This window comes from Fusarium fujikuroi, chromosome FFUJ_chr11, assembly GCF_900079805.1.
Source record: "Fusarium fujikuroi IMI 58289 draft genome, chromosome FFUJ_chr11".
Classification (NCBI taxonomy): Eukaryota; Fungi; Ascomycota; class Sordariomycetes; order Hypocreales; family Nectriaceae; genus Fusarium; species Fusarium fujikuroi.
In genome coordinates this window covers 479420-499312 of record NC_036632.1, presented here as the reverse complement: position 1 = coordinate 499312, position 19893 = coordinate 479420, and the positions used below count along the sequence as shown (strand labels likewise).

The window sequence follows — 19893 nt, the reverse complement described above, 5'->3', positions numbered from 1 at the left end:
CAGTGCTTTCAGCTTTTGGAATTGTGAGACCTGTGTGCCAATAATTACTTGGTCTGATGGCTTTGATAGGACGGTGAGACGCCCAACAACGCCATTGCGGGGGCTATGCACATCCATCACAATCAGGCTGGCGAAAAAGGCCATCCATTGGCGCAGCATTTTCGTGCCAAGCGTGAGGGCTTGAAATAACCCCCATTTCGGTTGATTTCCGCTCCAAACTTGAGAAGACACGTATCTGTGGCACATGAGACTTCTAAAATCTGTGGCAGGCGTAGCGTCTTCTCTCACTAAATTCATCCCGCCTAGCCTGCAAGCCGGCTGTCATGGGTTATGTCACTCATGTAACTGGATTAGATTGAGTAAATAGGTTTATTTAGATGAGAAAGAGTCCGCAAAAGCTGATTTTGACTCTTTGAAGATCATGCCTTCAAAGAATTGCGGGGTTGACTACTGCCGCCTAGATGGTTAAGCTTTAGGCTGAGAACGAAGGTGATGAATGATCATATCTTTAAAGTAGTACATTCTGTTATAATGTTATAAGGCCTGCAGTTCGTTGAGAAGCTGAGATAGCGGTGACGGAAATTTAGCAACCGTTATGCAGATGACTTAGAACATCACTTGCGTGAAAGGACAGTTATAAAGACTGAATAACCTGGCTAAGTGTTATCTGACTATCCTTGGCCTTCAACGGCAAATGGATTAGCAGTGACGGTGCCCTTGGATCCGCTGCAGCCCTGACCTTGCCGATATTCTGATACTTGGCCTCGTCTTCATAATAAGTCTTCCAGACCTCAGGCTTAGCCATATCCCAATCACCCCAATCACCCCACAGAACGCGCCTATCGGTCTTGCTAAAGCAGCTGTTGGCACCAATCATGACGCTGTCATTCTTTGCTTGCCATTCGTTTGCGAGTTCCAGCGACTTTTTATAATTCGGATCAGTCCTGTTCAGATACCAACAGTCCACAGTCTGGAGAACAGTAGAATCTCTCCAACTATAGGCGGCTCCGTTGTTGCGGTTGTTGTAGAACATCGAATTGTCGCCGCCGAAGCACTGGATCTGGGCTGAGATCTTACAATTATCGTACAGTGGGTTATCAACCGGCTTCTGGTTCGCATCATCCAGCTTCTCATAAGGACTCCAGATCTTGCTGAGTCTCTCGACTAGGGTGTCAACCCAACCATCTTTGCCGAGAGTTTTCGAGTTGGTGGCATAGGTTCGCTTGACATATGGCCGCGGGAACTCTCTTCGTTTGGGGAACAACCAGTGTCCCACCATATCAGACATGTCCGCGGAAATTTCATCGAATTGAATGCGAAAATACTTCAATCCTCGAAATTGCTGGAACCATGCGTCAACGCTTGCGTCATACTTCTGCTGATCGCCAACGGGACACCATTGAGCGTAAAGAACAATAAGAGGGGGCAATTTGCCATTCAAAAGATCCTTGACGGGCCCAGGTAACTTGGAGATCACATCTTGGACGTCTTTCCACTCCTCATCGGTTTTCAGAGCAGGAAACAGCTTCGTGATGTCAAAGTCCGTGCTGAGAACATTGACACAAAGGTCGAACCCGCAAGGTGCGGTGCCCTCATCGGACATCTTGGCGACAATGTTCAAGAGATTCCTAAGGACTTTCTCGTTGTAAATCCAGGCAGCTTTGATTCCATGCGGTCCTTGGAACTTCTCTGGCTTTGGAATGTTAGGGATCGTGATTGTGTTCTCGATCCCCATGTAGCTCTTGGCCTTCAATGCTGAGATAGTATAATGAGTAACGACACCAAAGTTTCCAGGGCTACCACCACGAATAGCATTAAAAGCTCAGCATCACGTCCTTGGTTGACAAGTACGACCTCGCCTTTGTGGTTGATCAAACGAATATCGACGATTTAATCACCAAGAAAACCGAAGCTGCGACCAAGTTGTCCATAACCACCGGTCTGGCCGTGGCCACCAGGGCATACATAAGCACATTGTCCGGTAGGAAACGGAAGGCATATTTTGAAGCTGTTTGCCTTTGAAACACTGACGGCTCGCCGCAAACATGCCATATTCAGCTCAAGCAGTGACCAGTCGACGTGCGTGAGGAACCGAGAAGATATCAATGCATGATAAGTGGATTTTGGTAAGATTTGTAAAAGGTGGACAATAAAAATGGCCTCTTTTTGCTGTGAAATATGGCTCCTGAGGGCTCGCTCTTCCTCTAATGACCGTTGTGCCATGGTGCACGAGCTATTGTCCCGCCGTGCTATGTAATATGTATATACCATAAGCTTGATTGACCTCCTTACTTGCTAATATAAGTAGCTCCTATCATAAGTAGACCATATGCGCAAGGTCTCAGCTTCTGTAAAGAATCCATCGCTAAATATATTGCGAGCTGAGTTGCCAAAGAGAAACTTAAGCCTAGCATTATATTTACCTTGGCGGTGTAGTTCCAATAGCTTTTCCATGACCTGGATCATTTCGTACTTTCGTGGGGCAGGTTGGGCAAAAGCTTTCAAGTCATCAATCATGAGGTATAAGACTACATCTTCTGGCAGATGATTGACAAGAGCTCCGAAAACGAACAAGATAGCGTCTGTATCGCCAGGGTTCACATCATAGCTTGCGAGGTCTAAATACTCCGAGTCAAAGTCCCGATAGTAGTCGATGAGCTGTAGAAAAAGGCTCATGGCTAGGTCCATTGGACTTGCATTTTGATCTCTCGCGAAATTGCTGTGCTGGCTGCAGAAAAATGATAGGCATATGATATGAATTGTTGTACCATGAGCTTGTTCATTCTGTTCTTCCATGAAGGCGTGTAAACTTCGAAATGTCTCAGCAGCCACAATTGGCATTTCGAGGCTCCTTGTTGGATTCTCTGACCTTGTATCGACAAATAGTAAAGAAGAAGTATCCAACGTTAGGTATGATTGGAATCGTGGATGGAATCTGATGGTAGACACAAGTTCTAGGTCAACATCATACCCTGCTATGTGTTGTAGTCTCAACACAGTCGCACAATCCTGATGTACTAGATCTCGTTCGTAACGCCACTTATCCAGTATATCTTCAACACAAAGGATGGGTGTCTCGATTCGAGGTGTTTGCTGATGCTGCGGCAATGATTGCCTTTGCTCGAACTCGGCTCTCCAAGTCTCGTAAAGAAATTGCTCCACTTTGTCAAGGACCATAATCCGCGTGGTTTCAAGACGCTCAAAGCCTCTCTCCATTTGCTCTGACTGCTGATCAAGACGGTACATGATAGAAAGGTTCTGCTGTGTCAAAGCTTTCTGTCTTTCTGCGGATAAATAATTGACGTGAGCGGTAAAACGCTGTACCCCTAACTTGACGGTGTCCATTCGTTCCTTGAGTTTCCCAGAAAATCCAGTAGGATTCAAAAGGATCCTAGTCCCAGTATCTGGCCACCCCAAAGTCAGTATTTTGTAGATTACTGCAGCAGTGACTTACTAAACGATGGCTTCAGGAACCATCCTACGATTACCTCCAGGAGTGCGTAAATAGCAGCGTATATAGCTGCTACACGTCTATGTAGCTCCTCGTCCATGTTGTTCAATTTAACCAAAGCCGTGTTGTCGTTCAGTATGAATGGAATTTCTTCCAATGCATTACATATTTCCTCTCTATAGTGACCTGCTGCTTCTAGCGCCTTGAAGACGATCTTGAGGCCACCGCATAGAATAGAACAGTAAGAATCAGTTGGCACAAGATTTGCGATGGTGCCACCGGAACCAGCATTGTCGCAGAGCTTTCGAAACGCTTGCTTCATCTTACCTGTAAAACCCGGTTTCAATGCCTTGTCTTCTGACGAGAGGGCCTCTAAAGCCTTGCAGGCGTCCGAGACCGATTGGTCAACCTCTGACCAAGAGTGGGCGACTGTAAAATTCACATTTGGGAGCTTTTTCTTCACACACAACCTGTTTGCTGTCGTGATCATTGCCTGCTGTGCTTGAACGGCAGTTGCATAAACTTCGTCGTAATTACTTTAAACATTTACATCAGTTCAAACCTCTCACGTCTGTTAGGGGTAATACTAACACCTCCTCGGCTGTGGAGTGCTCTGCCAGCCAAGACCCAGGACCTCCTCTGTAGACGACGCCAGATCCTGGTGTGGCCATAAGTTCTGGATGGATATGTCCGTCTAATTCCCTTACCATATATTCTGGGACCTCATAGGCGCGTCGGCGAGGGGTTTGGGATCCCTCGACTATTCGAGTTCGCAAGAAATCACTCATGGTCTGTTTCTGATTGTTGCCCAATAAGTCATTGTCGAAGGGTGAGCTAGAAAGCTTGACTCTGTCCAACACTTATGGGTTATCCGACGATTGTTGGGTGCCTAACTACCTAACCAGGTCTCGTTAATGGTTAGGTTAGGCTAAATACATTCCCCTCAATCCTAACGTGGTATCATTACTTACCAATCAACAAGCCAAAGTGCAGAAATGGTGCGGCTTTTGTAGTCTGCTGCATAACAAAATGTAAATATTTGCTTTTCAAACGTCAGCTGCATATGCATTGTAGCATCGGTTATGTGAAATATCACCCTTTGACCAATGGACAGCAAGGCTATGCTTATTCTAGGTCAGCAACAGCACACCATCTTGGAAGTCTGGTGATATTCCACGAGACTTGGCAATCAGGCTGGCGCTTCCAAACTTCGGAGTCTACACTGTTATCAGCTTTTGTAAGATGTCGGATGGCTTTATAACCTTGAAGCCCTGGAAAGATTATCCGTAGTTAGGCCAAAATTTTGTTATTCAAATTTACTCCTCATTGATCTTGTTCGCCACGAGACAATGGAAAGCCCCGTGAGCCCAAATAACCCCGCGTCGTTCAGCCCTGTACCCCAGTCAAGCCCGCAAATTGGTGCTCCAAGTGAAGTCACGGTGCCAGCCCCTGCTAGCAAGCCGCTGTCAGTTAAGGATTCTCAAGCACAGAATGCAGAAACAGAAGAACCGGTTGCGGCGTCTGATTCTGATCTACGGAAAAAAGTCCTATTAGCCGTGCACGTACTGGAAGATGAAGTCAAAGAGCTACACAGCTTACTATCGGATTCTGTCACCATGAATCTAGACGAACATCTCAAATTAATCAAGGGTCTGGTGAAGGAGACCAATCAAAAAGTTGGCCAGATTGATGATGACGGAGATCAGACTAAGTCTAAGCCACAGAAGGAGTATAAGCCCAGATTGTTGTGTTTATTCTAAGTGTGTACATTCGGCCTAACTCTTGTTTAATAGAAATCCTGCAGTAGTCAAGGCTGACCAGCAAGACGACGAGCTGGTTTGCAGCGTGAAGCGCTGTAGTATGGCATCTTGGTCAAAAGAACAGCCTAAACCTGAACATGTTATTGCCGCCCATTATATTTCCCCAGTCATGATCAATACTACAAGCGAAGTAAGGGGAGCGGGGAAGGGTAATACTGACCGTCAAGAGCGACCTCAGAGGGTAGAACTGGCCTCTGATGTTTTAATTCACGAACTAGAGGATATTGCGGGCATTGACCTCGAAACGCAAGCATCTGTACTGTAGGATATGATCTCCCACTTCTTGAATTTTATGACAAGCTGACCCCTCTTGACCTTGACTAGATTCGCGCCTCCCTACAAAGTAAGCATACAATTAAACATGAGTGTTTTTAATTACTAATTGCCTCATTGTAGCTGTTCATTAAATACTACGATGGCATATGCGAAAGGCTCTTGTTTCTCCAGAACAATATACCATCAGAATGTAAGAAGTGTGACGCTCCCTGTGAAAAAGCATTTCCGGTACCACTGGAAGCACGGACGCCCACTTTGGCTACAAGCATAGCAAAGTCAGCCGATGACGCAAAAAGGCCAGAGAAACGATCAAGTTCGGAAGGCGAGCCACCTGGGAGCAAAAATGATAAATCAAGCGACATAAATGACGACGCATCGATGAAGCGCAAGGAATGGATAACTCGTATGGACCATCTGAGACTTCTCAAGGAATTTATCGATAGCGAATTGGCACCACAACTCAAGGTCTTTGCCAAGGCCAATACTAGTGATCTTGAAAAGATTGCTTTCGAGGACTTATATTTCCTTTTCTCTGCGGGTGATGTAGTCTTCTTCAAAGATAGAGGCTATGATCGACTAGGCAGAGTATATGCAGTAACTGGGGGGCAGCAGCGGAAGCAGCGAGATTCAACGCGCTTCGATCCCTTTCGTGACGCCAAAGACAAGTCTACTGAAGGGTACGCCTACAACTCGACACGAGGGTCCTGGAACTCACTAACCGTCAACTACTACACAATGGAATATGATGGCTACTATCTCGGTCCCAGTGATGCATGCAAACACATTAGGCATTATACTGGAGAACGAAACATCACCGACCTCCCCATCTTTCCACTCAGGTTCCACAAGATGAAAGTCGAGATAGAGAGACGTCTCATGGAAAGGGGCAAGAGGTACTGCTCTTCATATGGACACAAGAGCTACAGTGGTACTACTTGCCCCAGTGACAACAAGGAATCCCCAGAGGAGATATTTGGCGACATGTTCGTAGACTTCAAAGACTACTACCGCATGCCCCCAGGTTGGACTCCCTACGACTATCGGTCCAGAACTAGGCACCCACCTTCAAGACCCGAGTTAGGTAATATACGCCCCCTAGAGTCAGATCCCTCTGAGACTCAGGAAACTGTTTCTGATGATACACAATACCATCTGTACGACAAAGAGGTGGACGACAAATCGTTCGACGATTTCATGATGTCTCATCTGAATGAGCTTGAGGTTGTTAAGCTTGAAACAGATCAAGTACCAGTAAAAAGTTTGTTACTACTCCCTCATTGGGTCCCTGCGTACTTCTTTCGCACTCGTCGCTATGGTAAGTTAGAAGCTGTCTGTTCCTAGCTCAAGTACTGATAAATATTTACTATAGAACGCGTTGATGTAGACAAGATACAAGATATTGACAAGAGTGATGAAGCAAGGGACAGCAGCTTTGAGGACCTGGTGATTCTGGATAGCCATCGGAGCCTTTTGCTGGGTCTCGTCAGAAACCTTGTAGTGGGATCGAATTCAGATACCGGACCCTCAGGTGTCGGGGACGGTTCAACTCAAATCGATATCGTTCGGGGCAAAGGGCGTGGCCTGATCATTCTCTTACATGGGCCACCGGGATCTGGAAAGACAAGCACCGCTGAGACACTCGCAGCATATAGTAGACGACCACTCTATCCAATCACATGCGGAGACCTTGGCACTAGCCCTGATGCTGTGGAAAGGACTCTGGTGGAACATACAGAGAGGGCTCAACGATGGGGCTGTGTCTTGCTTTTGGACGAAGCAGACGTTTTCCTAAGTCGTAGGGACTGGCGAGACACCAACCACAATGCTTTAGTATCTGGTATGATTTCCTAATGATGCTTATACATGCTTTGCTAACTTTAGTAGTTTTCCTCCGCCAGCTAGAGTACTATTCGGGAATCTTGTTCCTGACCACAAACAAAGTCGGTGTTATTGACGAAGCATTCAAATCCCGTATTCATGTGTCCTTGGCATATCCAAACATTAAATTGCAAGAGACATTACATATATGGGAGGGTATTCTAAACCGACTTGAAAAGGACAATCAAACTGCAAGAATCAGAGTCAAATTCGATAGAAGCGCTCTTCTTTCTTTTGCCAAGAGACATTACAAGTGTCACGAAAGTACAAGCAGTACCTGGAATGGCCGACAAATTCGCAATGCGTTCCAACTGGCGATTTCTTTGGGGCATCACGATCGGGACCAGAAGCTGCGAGCTGCAAACTTGACCGATGAACAGGCCATAGCAAGTGGTGGTAAAAAGTGGACATCAGTGAGGCTGACCACCGCCAATTTTGACAACATTGCAACAACGGCGAGAGAGTTTGAAGACTATCTCCAAAACACTAGGGGGCATGACAGTGAAATAGCAAAGAATTTGTCTTTGCGGCACGACGATGACACCGAAGATACCCCGACGTCATCACAGTTCAATCGAATGCAGAAGGGCTACAAAGAACAGAGTAGAGCTTACTTATCGCCCAGGCATAGCAGCCATGAGAGAGGTGCATCGAGGTCAAGTCATGGCTATACCTCTGGCCGGCCACGTCTAGGCGGGCAGCACGAGAGTACTGCGGAGTCAAGTCGACGAATACGGAATCAGGAAATCGCAGATGAGCAGGATAGAAACGACCAAGACGAGGAGCATGAAGCTGATATCATTGATGATATTTCCTCTGACGAGGATTAGCCTAGTTTAATTTTGTTTTTCACTTTTAGTTTTCTTGATATGCATTATCTTAAGAGCTATTATAAAGTGATGGAGTATAATTAACTGTATTGAACACAATGTATTAGTTTCTTTTCTTCCCCTTAGCTTAAAATAATAGATATAATAGCGTCTATTTATTTTTATATATGAAGTTTAAGACATAAATTAAGTGTGGAAAGGAGATTTTAAAAATGTAGCCAAGCATCACCATTTCCAAACAACATACCACCATCCCGCCACTCAGCATCCAGTCCTACCTACCACATCATTACAGTCCACTTCAATCAATCAACAAAATGGACGCTCGTTGCCAGCCACCTGCCCGCAGTGCTTCACGCACTCAAATCTACATTGTAGTGAACCGCTTTTCATCCCACGAGGAACTAGATCTGCCTCCTGGCAATTTCTTCTTCGATGCCCGTAACCTCTGGAGCATCGTTATGCAGCGCCCATATCATGCGCTAATGCAATACGGCCTTCTTGTCGATGGTGATCTCCGTAGAAATATGGCAAAGGTCCAAGTGACAATGGAGCGTCCAGAACTACAACTACTGTATTTCGAAGTCGCCAGTTTTGAGAGCTCCACTAGAGGATGTTAATCACATAATTAGGTCTACTGACCCTGAGAATTCAGATGACACTTAGGAGTGTAACCGCAAATGGGTTCGCGATATCTTGGAAACTTGCTAGCTGGTCGCATAGTAAGTCGGAATAAGGCTGGCGATATCGTTTTCGAACTTGAAATGAGCTGTACAGAGATCCAATTTCATCTACAGCCATTTCTCGATAGGCAGAAGAATCGTGGTTCTCGAGGAACGAATTTGTCTAGTAGATGTTTGTGGCTTCTCTTTCAACAGTTTTGTATCAGCGCTGTTACAAGACACTGGCTTCGGCCTTATACATAGATGATTTTTGAGCACGAGTTTAAACTCTAACCTGCTAGCACAATGAATGGAGACGTGGTGTTATTTTCCAGAATATAGACTTCCGCTTAAACTCTTCCATGATGACTAATAAACGTGCTCAGAAACCCCTTGAATGTTTGTCTATAAACTAGGTTGTGCGTGTTGAGCATAAGCTCTAAGCTACAGGTCCCAACCACCAATAACACCTGAAGAATACTATTTAGACATTAATCCCACGATATCTGGCCAATGCGACAGCATAAACAATGGAAACCCTAGAAAGCTTGATGTTCATGCCCTAGCACCAGCGTGTTCATAAAAGGCAGTGGAAGTTCGCATGTTCAAAATCTCAGACAGTGGCAGATACGTGATACCACAGGCAATACCGTCTGTTCAGCAGGAACATCAAATATTGATATCACATGAGCCCGCTTTAAGAGCAACTCCATCGTCCACTTGCAAAACAACAACATCACCCCCCATCTGTCCATCGGGCAGTCAAACTTTTGCCTTTTTCACAATTTTCACCAATCGTACCAACAAACCTCACATAAACCATCAAAATGTCGGACCGCACAAAGATCCCTTCGAGCGACGAGACAAACCCTCCACACGCCCAACTCTTCATCGCCGCCAGCCCCACTCTGGACTTCATGCCCAAGATCAAAGTTAAGGTCCCCAGCCGCTGGATGGTCGCTGTCCTCATCCCCAGCACCAACACCTGGCTCACAGCCCAGGGTCGTCAGAATGAAGCTCGCTACACCCTGATCAAGGTTGAAGCTCCCCCTGAAGGCTCCAAGTTCTTTGAGGTCGCCAGCATTCCGGTCTCTAATCTTGGCGATGTCGAAGCTCGAATTCGTTCCGTGCTTCCGGAGGAGAACCCAGAGGGCGAGACGCAGTTCAATCGCCAGTATGTGCGTGATGTCCTGAAGGATCTGGTTGACGGTGGTATCATTCGGGAGGACCAGGCTCGGGATGCTTTGCTCGCGGTTGAGGCTTTTGCCGAGCTTTCGTTGAAGACAACCTAAGTCGGTGGAAGTATTGGGGTTCTGTGGATAAATGCTGCTTGTCGATGTTAGTGTTTTCTTGATGCTTACAGATCATCTTGGCTATTTTGCCATTTCTTCTTTGTCTACAGATACCATAATCTTCTTGTTCTGGCAAACTCTGTGTCAATAAAAAGTTGGGAAAATCTTTGTCCAATTTGCCATTTGTGATATGCTAGAGCTTTATTGCATCTTGATGCAGCCACCACTCGCACTAATAACAGATCCTGTAATCCACCTTCCATCATTGCCACAGAGCATCCCAACAACATCAGCCACGTCCTCGGGCTGTCCGAACTTGGGTATACTCTGCAAGGGAAAGAATTCATCCTGAAAGGTCTTGACCACCTCGGTTCCGCAATCCATAACAGCGTCGGTTTCCGTCAAACCAGCTGTAACAGCATTCGCAGTAGTCCCTGCCATGAAAGCGTATCGCTCATCCTTTCCACCAAAAGCCTGTGACCATGTTCGGCACAGCGACTCGCCGGCCGATTTTCCAGCGGCGTACATGAGTTGGTCGGCCCATGGGAGGCGCGATCGCACTGATGATATGTAGATTATACGGCTGTTAGGCTGGAAGAACTTTCGGCGCACAAGTTCTTCGACGATTTGCACTGGGGCTTGGACGTTGCCTAGAAGACTTCGTTGGATCTCTTCTGTAGTCATTTGGCCGATAACTCCAGGCATCGGGTCACCAGCTGAGTTCACAAGGATGTCGACTTGACCCTTGAATGACTCCTGGATAGCCTCGGCAATTGCTTTGGCGCAGTCGGGGGAGAAGACATCAGCTAGGATTCCTTTGATTTGTTGACCTGATGGACGCTCTCTAGATGTCGCTTTGTAAACACGGTCGGTGACCTCATCGTTCAAGCCTGTTGATAAGGCTTCGACGCCTTTTTCACTGACGCAGGTACCAAGGATAGAGCATCCTCGTGAAGCCAGGTTGAAGGCGATAGCGCGACCAATGCCGCGTGATGCACCGCTGATTACTGCGACTTTGCCAATGAGATCAAGCTCTCTGCGAGGCAAGGCTCCTGCCATTTCGATGTTGTTTCGGCTGGTGGTGATAGATTGATACGGAGCTGTAATGAGGCTGGGATGCTTGATGAGGACTTTATTGGTTGTAGATACGATCAGGGGCAGTGTGTCTTTCTGCTTCAGGATTTGTGAGGAGCAATGCCTCTTTTATTCAGCAGCCACGACCGATATGACTAACTTCATTTGGTGGCGCGATGCGGGGTTTGGTGTTTCCCTTTGGACACGACTGTCCTGTCACTTCATTGGCTTAACTTACCCTGGAGATCGCCATTGTTACGCAGATCGTCAGGGCGGGGCTACAGGATGAATCATCTTGGTTCCAGGCAGAGCCGTAGACCATTTCAATACCATCAAAGAATGTCTTGATCATCACTTGATTATTCTTAACTACATACTGTTCTTCGAGACTTGCGTGAACCTCGGTGTAGTTGTTTCCCAGAACTATCGTTCCGAATTGGGTTAGCAGGACAGAAACTGTGCTAAACCGCAATGACGCCAACGGCATGCAACCTTATTCAACGGCATCTGAGGTCATGACGCTTGGCCTGAGTAAAGAATCGTCAAATATTAATTGATTTGGAGATTTTTTACGGGATTTGTTTATAAGTGAATTCTGTCTTTAGAGACACATAGAATTGATGACAGTGAGATACGGTCTCAATCACAACAAAAGCTACACAATGAGACTCTATTCCTTCAAAAACACAAAGGTAAGCCTTGTGACTTCTTTGACACATAAATAAATGCCTAAAGTCTTGAAGAACGTTACATTGTTGGCTGCCCACGTTCCCAGATCCGAGAACGGAGGATCACATTCCGAATTCAAATTTACCCGGTAAATCCATCGACGACCTTGTAAGCGAGATCCGAAACACCGGCCCTTCTTGCTTCAATATTCCCAATTCATTAATTTAGCAAAACTTGGGACTAAAAGGACATGCCATAGTATCGCACAAACAAAAGGCTCGACTCAAGATAGCTATCAGATGTACGACAATAGAGGCCCACGATGAAAGGCAACTCCCGCGCCTCCCTAGATCTTGCTATACAGAAGAACAACCATGCTTCTTCATCACATCCATCTCTGGACCGTGGTGGGTTGTCATTGACCAGATTCATCAGCATAATTTCCCTTTTTGGGCTGTCGGAACTTGACAGCGTTGTCAGTTGACGCATCGAGACCACTCAATCTATAACTGAGCTATAATGGAGGCTCATCATATCATTCTCATTGGGTGACAGCGAAACTGCCATCAGGAACGTGATCACTCATAAGTCCGTGCCGTTCGACCCGCAGCATTCTTTTATATCTCGCTCCTGAACCTGCATCACCCCTAACTTCTCCTTTGGCCAGCCTCAATCAGCATCATCTCGAGACATAATTATGAAGATCGCTACTTCAATCGCGGCGGTTGTTGCCTTGGTGCAGAGCACATCTGCTCATTATATCTTCCAGCAGCTCAGTGTTGGGTCAACCAAGTATCCAGTCTTCCAGTACATTCGACAGAACACAAACTACAACTCTCCTGTTACTGGTGTGTCTACCTACTAAGAGCGTTCATAGAGTAGCCTACTAACAGTTATATCATAGATCTGGATTCTAACGATCTCCGATGCAATGTCGGCACCTCCGGAGCCAACACGCAGACCGTCGGAGTAAAGGCTGGCGACTCGATTACCTTCACACTTGACACTGCTGTTTACCACCAAGGACCGATTTCGGTGTACATGTCCAAGGCGCCTAGCACTGCCTCGTCGTATGATGGAAGCGGTGGCTGGTTCAAGATCAAGGACTGGGGTATGATGCTCCCATCCAGAAGAATAAATAGAAGGGCGGCTAACAACGGATTGACAGGTCCTACCTTCAGTGGCAGCACCTCAACTTGGCCCATGTACAGTGAGTTGGCAACCATGGGAGTAATCCTTTCATGATCTGACCTTATTGTGCTTGCAGTCAGCTACACCTTTAACCTCCCTACTTGCATTGCCAACGGCGAATATCTCCTTCGCATCCAGAGTCTAGGCATTCACAACCCTTGGCCTGCGGGTATTCCCCAGGTAAGACAACAATATTCCAAGTCTCAGTTGCACAAAAGCTAACTCCAGGAATCATAGTTTTACATTAGCTGCGCCCAGATTAGTGTTTCTGGTGGAGGCAGCACCGTTCCCAGCAACCAGGTCAAGATTCCTGGTGCTTTCAAGGAAACCGACCCTGGATACACCGCCAACGTAAGATTTATCCTACCGAGATAATAAGGAAGTGTTAACGCTTGGTCTCTCAGATCTACTCCAACTTCAACAGCTACACCATTCCTGGACCTGCAGTGGTATGTAAAGCAAAGCAACTCTCCCGCACGATGTTATGGTGGCTGACTGTAACTCCAGTTCTCCTGCAACGGCGCCCCCGGCGGTGATGGTGGCGGCAGCGACCCCACTACGACTCTACAGACTTCTACCCGAGCGTCATCTACACAGGTTCCTCCTGTGTCGACTCAGCCATCTGGCCAGGTAAGTCACAAGTCCATGAGTGTCCACTGCTATCCAGAGGTACTCAAAAAGTGCTAACTTGAGATAGTGCGCTCTTCTCTGGGCCCAGTGCGGCGGAAATACCTGGACTGGTCCAAAGTGCTGCGCCACTGGTACTTGCAAGGCGCTCAACGACTTCTACTCTCAGTGCACCACTTAAGATCTTGTATCGAGTGAAGGATGGCAATGGTGAACTTGACTAGTCAAACTTTGTGAAGCGGCGATTAGAAGAACCATTTCATGTATACACCTTGGATAGCTATCTGGAGAACCGTATAAGATATCACATCGTTGAGAACCCTTTCTACTTAAGCAGGAACGGCAGCTCATTAACAGTTTGTGACTCCCCAGGCAAAGACAGCTTGTCCGAACTTGTGATCCCAATTCTCCTTGGAGTGTCCAATCTCCTGTTCAGCGGCACACGGCGCAGCAGCGTACAACCTCAGAACACAGTTGGACTTCTTGGTATTACCCCATACCATCTATTCCAACAAAAGTAAGTAACAAGTATTTGAAAAGCCATGAAAAGCAAGTCGACCTACATGATCGCCCGGAACACATGCTGGGATCGAGGTGCAGCCCTTATTCTTAGATCCAGAATAGGACCCTTCGAAGCCAGAGCCTCTCGGGCAGTCGAACTGCATGGTCCACGCGTTGGCAGACGCGACAAGTGCTAAGGCACTGAGTGTGAACTTCATCTTCGCAAAGTAATGGAAGACCTTTTCAATGTACAAGGTTAATAGTATGCTTAAATTTTCACTTTTCACGAATTACCCTCAATATTTATAGAGCCAAGCGGTGTAATCTGCACGCCGTCTTATGAGAATTTTCGCCCCCACCTTGGACTGTAAATAGCTTCGACTATGGTTCTATTTCTGTGCCTCTATTTTATGCACGATGTTACGCATCTCTCGATATTGCTGGCAGTTTGAAGACCCCTAATCCTAGTAACTGGCAACTGACTGGTGGAAGAGCTGGTACCCCGCCTTGAATCTAGACTGCGGCGGAAGCAGTTGGTCCCCAATCAGATACGCCGCTGCTTACGCTCTTCCGTTTTTCACCAAGCTTCAGTTTCAGATTTGCAAGTTCAACCGAGCTCAAGCACATCTCGAAGATCACAGAAAAACCGCGATAGCCGAGATCAAATCGTAATTTGACCGGTTATCCATCGATCGCTGTCATGTCGGCCGACGCGCCGCAGTACCAGCACTTCATCCCGCAGTTCATCCTAAAGAACTTCGACCATCCTTTCAGCTGCCCTCAGGCCCCCCACGAATGGCTCAAAATGCAAGAAGCACCATCACGAAAAAGGAAAATACCCCGGCGACCCGGTCGTGAACTGCTTGGAACTTTTGCCAGAGGCTTACAAGATTGAGGAGCTTTCTGTCCAACGCGTATGCGGCCTGGTTGACATGTACACAGATCAGTCACCAAACGCACAAACCCCTCGCGAATTGGAGGGCGAATTCAGCAGGCTAGAGGGCAAGACGAGTATTGTGATTCGCAAGATAATTGGTGCTCACCAACGTGGAGAAGGAAAAGTCAAACTCACAATGACACAGCAAATAGTACTACGCAAATTCGTTTATTTACTGAACCAGCGAGGTTCAGGCTTCTTCAAGACGCACAACAGCGATAGAATCGATGGGTATGAAAAAAACGATCGGCATCTTCTGAAAGAGTTTATGGACCGAAATGGAATTCCACGACCGTTGGATGCTTGGTTACAGGGTTTCTTGAGTTCTATCATCGATCTCGACATGCGCATAACAGCAGACTGGCAACAAACCCTGAAATAAACTGTCTACTATGGCCTATTCTGCCATTTCGTGGAACACATCACCGAATTTTGGATGTCCTTCTGCACCCCTGCTAGCGAGGATCAGGAGTTCATTCTCTCTGACACGGGAAGCCATGTCTACGAAGGACCAACTGTCGATTTTCAGGACGAGACAACAGAAGAATTTCTTCATCTAGGACCCCGCTTTCACCTCTTTGCGCCTGTTTCTCCACGACTGATGATCGCCTTAAGAAGTAAACATCTCCCATAGCCACATGAGGATAACCATCCTGAAGACCACGGGAGCCCAAAGTCTCAGCACAGCACGCGTCAACAAGGGTCCAGAAAACCCGCCTAATTGAGGAACTATCAAAGATGGTGGGAATTATACTGTTTCTCTTAGCGGTGACCTATACGAGAGCATTTCTTGCTCGGTGGTCAGAGCGGCTTTTGCAGGTCTGGCTTGGAATCAATTGGTATGGGCTTCTGGTAATCACAGTGGTGCTACCTTACTTGGTATTATGTCTATTTCGGTGGTTGGATTCACTATTAAGTAGCATATTCGGGATCCGCCTGTACCACATTGAGATAATTCTTATTCTTCTCATTGCTTGTCAGGCAGACGAGTTAAAGTAGAATAGACGCAAGGTGATGCATCTGCCGGATACAAAATAGAGGCTACACAGTATAGCGTGGGTACAAACTCTATAGTTTTTTCGTGGTAAGAGTTATGAGAGGGAAAGACCTCATACTTTTTATCAGCGATCTCAGAGCTACAGTTCCTCAGTTCGTCTTGAGCCCCATTCCTCAATTTCCGATGCGAAGATTGGCTATTCCGCTCCTCTGATTCGCCTTCTCGGCTGCGGCATCGCTTAGTGCACTTCTCGTCAACTCCACCAGCTGAAAAGATGGGACAACACGCTAAGATGGATCCTCCCGCCCTCCATTTCACGCCGAGGTCCATCTCAGTTTTAACATATGACGTCTTAAAAGTCTCCCGAGATGAGAGAGAATAACAGAAAAACAGGAAACAAAAAGACCTGGCCAGTAATAGAATGGATATCCGAAATAGCTTATCTAGTCGTCGTTCCTCCAACGTCTCCCAACGACATTCAAACTAGTCACGCCAATAGAGTTTCACCTTCTCCATACACACGTCATAGTCAAGTCTTACTCAGACCAAGTTCCAACCTCTAGCTCCGGCCTCAGCGGCTGAAATTATCTCTCATTTCTTCCAAACACCAGCACCAAAACACCTCAATTGCTTCAAAGACCTGCCAATTGAGGTGATGAGCAATGACTTCCTCTGACGAAGCGTCAGCTCACCAAAATGAAGCCGCTAAGGCATTACCAAAGCGAAAACTCCCGCCATGGCTGGACCACTTCAACGCTCACGACATGAAGATCTTTCTTCGATGCTGGATCGCAATATGGGTTATGATGCTCCTCATCTTCATCCACCCCAGCCTCGTCGAGATCGGCCAAGCGACGTTCCTCGGTGCAATCCTTCTTTTTGCTGTTCCGCCAGCTAGTATTTTGTTTATTTATCTCCTTGCCGCGTTATCGCTGCTGTTAGGAATGTGTCTCGCGTGGTGTTGGGGTCTTTTGACGATGAAGGCTGCGCTAGCGACACGCTCTGATACTGAGACACAGGCTAAGCTCCAGGCGCTGCAGCAGCAGGTTGGGGAGATTGCCAAAACGACGGGACAGACGCCGGCGTGGGAAGCGCAGATTTTGATTCATGAGGGGTTCATGCTGGATGCGAGAGTCACGGCTGTGTATTTCAGTATGGGCTGTTTGTTCATTTACGTCTTGGCCCGACTGCGATGCGCGAATCCGAAGCTTGTCCTCATGCAGATCTTTGGAACGATCGTTACCGACCTCTTCATCCTCTTTGGCCCGACACTTCCGTCATTTCAAGGCGACCTCGCAGCTATTCTCGTCAAGCCTGGAGCCATTGGAATTGGTCTGGGCTTAGCATGCTGCCTGCTTCTCTTCCCCCAGTCAACATCGTACATGGTTCTTGGCCAGATTGAGAAGCTAGTCCGTATGTCCAACTCGGGCCTGTCAGCGACGAAGAGGCGTTTTGCTGATGAGGCCATCCCGCTTGCTGAGCTTCAAGGGAGTAGGGCTGGTATGATCGCTGTCTTCAAGGCCGGACAGCCAGCCCTCGCGTTTCTTCCGATTGACTTTTCTCGTGGCCGATGGAACGCAGATGATGTCAGAGGTCTGCACCAGCGAGCGCGAAAAGTCATGTTTTCCAGTCTATATCTTCTCGACTTCCAGATTGCGCAAGTCCGCGGCAAGCAGAAGGAAGAGGAACATATCAAGGCTCAAGAAGACGGACGAATTGGTCCAGCAACAGACAAGGAGAAGTACGAGATAGGTCAACACCATCGACACGAAAATGCCACGATTTTGAGTGCTTTCCAGAGGCCTGAAGGATCCGAGATACGCTCTCGGACGAGGAATACGCTTCGGGATACGACATCAGACTTGCTGGAGATCGGACCGCAAGCTATTAATCTTGCAGCAGATTACATCCATGCTGTCAATTCTTGCCGATGGATGGGAAAGCCATCGCCTGAACGGTGGGAGGAGCTGAACCGAAATCTTCATGATACTTTGGCAAGGTCGCGGCAGGCGAGGGAGGCGTGCGTCATCAACACAACAAAGGGCGTTCTCGAGGCTCACGCAGAATTGTTTGACGAGAATGGCCGCCTCAAGCCAGTGGAGGGGACTGATCGGCCATTCCTACCAAGCATGGTAATTGCTATGGTAATCGAGGAACGAATTTTGAACATGGCCATTGCGACTGAGAAGTTATTGGAGTACATACTCCACCTCTCCGAAATACGAACAAGTCACCGCATATGGGTTCCATCACGGCTACAGTATGCTTTGGCCTGGATATTCCACGGACAAATCACATTTCCAGGCTATGATATCTCAACAGAGGAGGATCCAGATCAAATGATGGATGGCGACTTCGATGAGCAAACGAAGGAGACGAAACGAAGACTAGATATCAGCCGAGGATACAAAGGCTCTTCTGCACAGAGAAGCAAGATTGGTCGAGTTTTCATCGCGACGTACAACTGGTTGGTCAATCCATCTGGCATGTATGCGCTGAGAATGGTTGCTGTTACCATTGCCACGTCCATACCGGCAGTACTTCCCAGTACAGCTGGTTTCTTCTACCGAGAGAAGGGCATCTGGGCCGTTATTAGTGCTCAGACGGTTTTGCTTGTGTATCTCGCTGACTTTACGTTTTCACTTATCGCTCGTACGATTGGAACTATTGTCGGAGGAGTCATAGGTATGGTGGCTTGGTATATCGGTGCTGGAAGTGGTGTTGGCAATCCGTACGGCATGGCGGCTTCAACAGGCGTGATGATCATTCCCATGCTATGGTGGCGTCTTTATCTTCCCCCATCATTCGCATTTGCTACAATCATGGGAGGAGCTACCTTCTGTCTCGTTCTCGGCTTCAGCTGGGATCACGATCATATCGTCCAGTACGGCCTTCCTGGTAAAGGCTACGAAGCATTTTGGAAGCGAGTCGTCACAGTATTGATCGGCTTCGTCGCTGCTTTTGTCGTGCAATTATTCCCAAGTCCACCATCTGGAACCACGCACGTCTGCAAGATTCTCGCAAACTCGGTGCGAAGTCTATCAGATCACTACGCTCTTCTGATTTCTCACTGGGGCCGAACAGATAGAAATCATGCCCTGGGTGCAGTCGCGGAGCATATCTCGATCGAAGTTGCAGAGATATTACTCGCCGTGAGTCCTTCCATCGCGTTGCTGAAAGGCGAATTGAGTTTCGGGCCCTTCGATCAAAAGGTTCTTGCACAAACGAAGGAGCAGCTACAGTACATGAACCAAGCACTGGGTGGTCTACTAAATCTCGCATCTACTTTGCCAAAAGAGATGCAGGACCGTCTTATTCGCGTTGCGAACATCCTCGATGAGCGATCAATTGGAGATGTCATGGCTGTTCTCGGCATTATTGAACAGTCTCTACGCACAGGCTCACCTCTCCCCGAACGATTACCTGCACCGCTTGTCCGACGCGCCATCGATTCATTTTACGCTTCGAAAAGCGAAGTCCTTTTGACAACCACGCTAGTCGCAGATGAAGACCATCGACGATACTGCGTTGCCGTGACGCTGTATCTCAAATTTCTCGGAAGCATTGATGATTTGCTGATTGTCCTTAAGACAGCGCTAGGAGAGAGGCACATCATTTATCAGTGGGACGATGTCAAGGATATTGCATGAGTCGCCAGACCAATAACACAGTTCTTAGACCGAGCTTC

General features: G+C 47.3%; 9 protein-coding genes; 6 read left to right on the top strand and 3 right to left on the bottom strand.

Moving 5' to 3' along the window:
• Positions 1-634: 634 nt before the first annotated feature.
• Positions 635-4239, bottom strand: FFUJ_11404 (uncharacterized protein; the record flags this gene model as incomplete). XM_023570299.1 has 4 exons in its annotated part: positions 635-1755; positions 2424-3404; positions 3455-3987; positions 4043-4239. 4 exons carry the CDS (start codon positions 4237-4239, stop codon positions 635-637), a joined length of 2832 nt encoding a protein of 943 aa, XP_023437431.1.
• A 561-nt stretch (positions 4240-4800) lies between these two features.
• Positions 4801-8255, top strand: FFUJ_11403 (related to TOB3 (member of AAA-ATPase family); the record flags this gene model as incomplete). XM_023570298.1 has 6 exons in its annotated part: positions 4801-5180; positions 5245-5532; positions 5596-5614; positions 5668-6862; positions 6917-7384; positions 7432-8255. The coding sequence occupies 6 exons, from the start codon at positions 4801-4803 to the stop codon at positions 8253-8255; spliced, it is 3174 nt and encodes a 1057-aa protein (XP_023437430.1).
• Positions 8256-8572: 317 nt separating this feature from the next.
• FFUJ_11402 (uncharacterized protein) lies at positions 8573-8875 on the top strand (the record flags this gene model as incomplete). Its single annotated transcript, XM_023570297.1, has 1 exon — positions 8573-8875. One exon carries the CDS (start codon positions 8573-8575, stop codon positions 8873-8875), a length of 303 nt encoding a protein of 100 aa, XP_023437429.1.
• Positions 8876-9744: 869 nt separating this feature from the next.
• FFUJ_11401 (uncharacterized protein) lies at positions 9745-10209 on the top strand (the record flags this gene model as incomplete). The annotated part of the gene is made up of 1 exon (XM_023570295.1): positions 9745-10209. The coding sequence occupies one exon, from the start codon at positions 9745-9747 to the stop codon at positions 10207-10209; it is 465 nt and encodes a 154-aa protein (XP_023437428.1).
• A 201-nt stretch (positions 10210-10410) lies between these two features.
• FFUJ_11400 (related to 3-oxoacyl-[acyl-carrier-protein] reductase) lies at positions 10411-11268 on the bottom strand (the record flags this gene model as incomplete). Its single annotated transcript, XM_023570294.1, has 1 exon — positions 10411-11268. The coding sequence occupies one exon, from the start codon at positions 11266-11268 to the stop codon at positions 10411-10413; it is 858 nt and encodes a 285-aa protein (XP_023437427.1).
• Positions 11269-12649: 1381 nt separating this feature from the next.
• Positions 12650-13951, top strand: FFUJ_11399 (related to cellulose binding protein CEL1; the record flags this gene model as incomplete). XM_023570293.1 has 8 exons in its annotated part: positions 12650-12800; positions 12857-13063; positions 13121-13162; positions 13220-13323; positions 13381-13494; positions 13548-13592; positions 13651-13773; positions 13841-13951. The coding sequence occupies 8 exons, from the start codon at positions 12650-12652 to the stop codon at positions 13949-13951; spliced, it is 897 nt and encodes a 298-aa protein (XP_023437426.1).
• A 169-nt stretch (positions 13952-14120) lies between these two features.
• FFUJ_11398 (uncharacterized protein) lies at positions 14121-14489 on the bottom strand (the record flags this gene model as incomplete). XM_023570292.1 has 2 exons in its annotated part: positions 14121-14273; positions 14334-14489. 2 exons carry the CDS (start codon positions 14487-14489, stop codon positions 14121-14123), a joined length of 309 nt encoding a protein of 102 aa, XP_023437425.1.
• Positions 14490-14971: 482 nt separating this feature from the next.
• Positions 14972-15590, top strand: FFUJ_14934 (uncharacterized protein; the record flags this gene model as incomplete). XM_023570291.1 has 2 exons in its annotated part: positions 14972-15125; positions 15151-15590. The coding sequence occupies 2 exons, from the start codon at positions 14972-14974 to the stop codon at positions 15588-15590; spliced, it is 594 nt and encodes a 197-aa protein (XP_023438154.1).
• A 1277-nt stretch (positions 15591-16867) lies between these two features.
• On the top strand, positions 16868-19855 carry FFUJ_11397 (related to membrane protein; the record flags this gene model as incomplete). The annotated part of the gene is made up of 1 exon (XM_023570290.1): positions 16868-19855. The coding sequence occupies one exon, from the start codon at positions 16868-16870 to the stop codon at positions 19853-19855; it is 2988 nt and encodes a 995-aa protein (XP_023437424.1).
• Between the last annotated feature and the right edge of the window lie 38 nt (positions 19856-19893).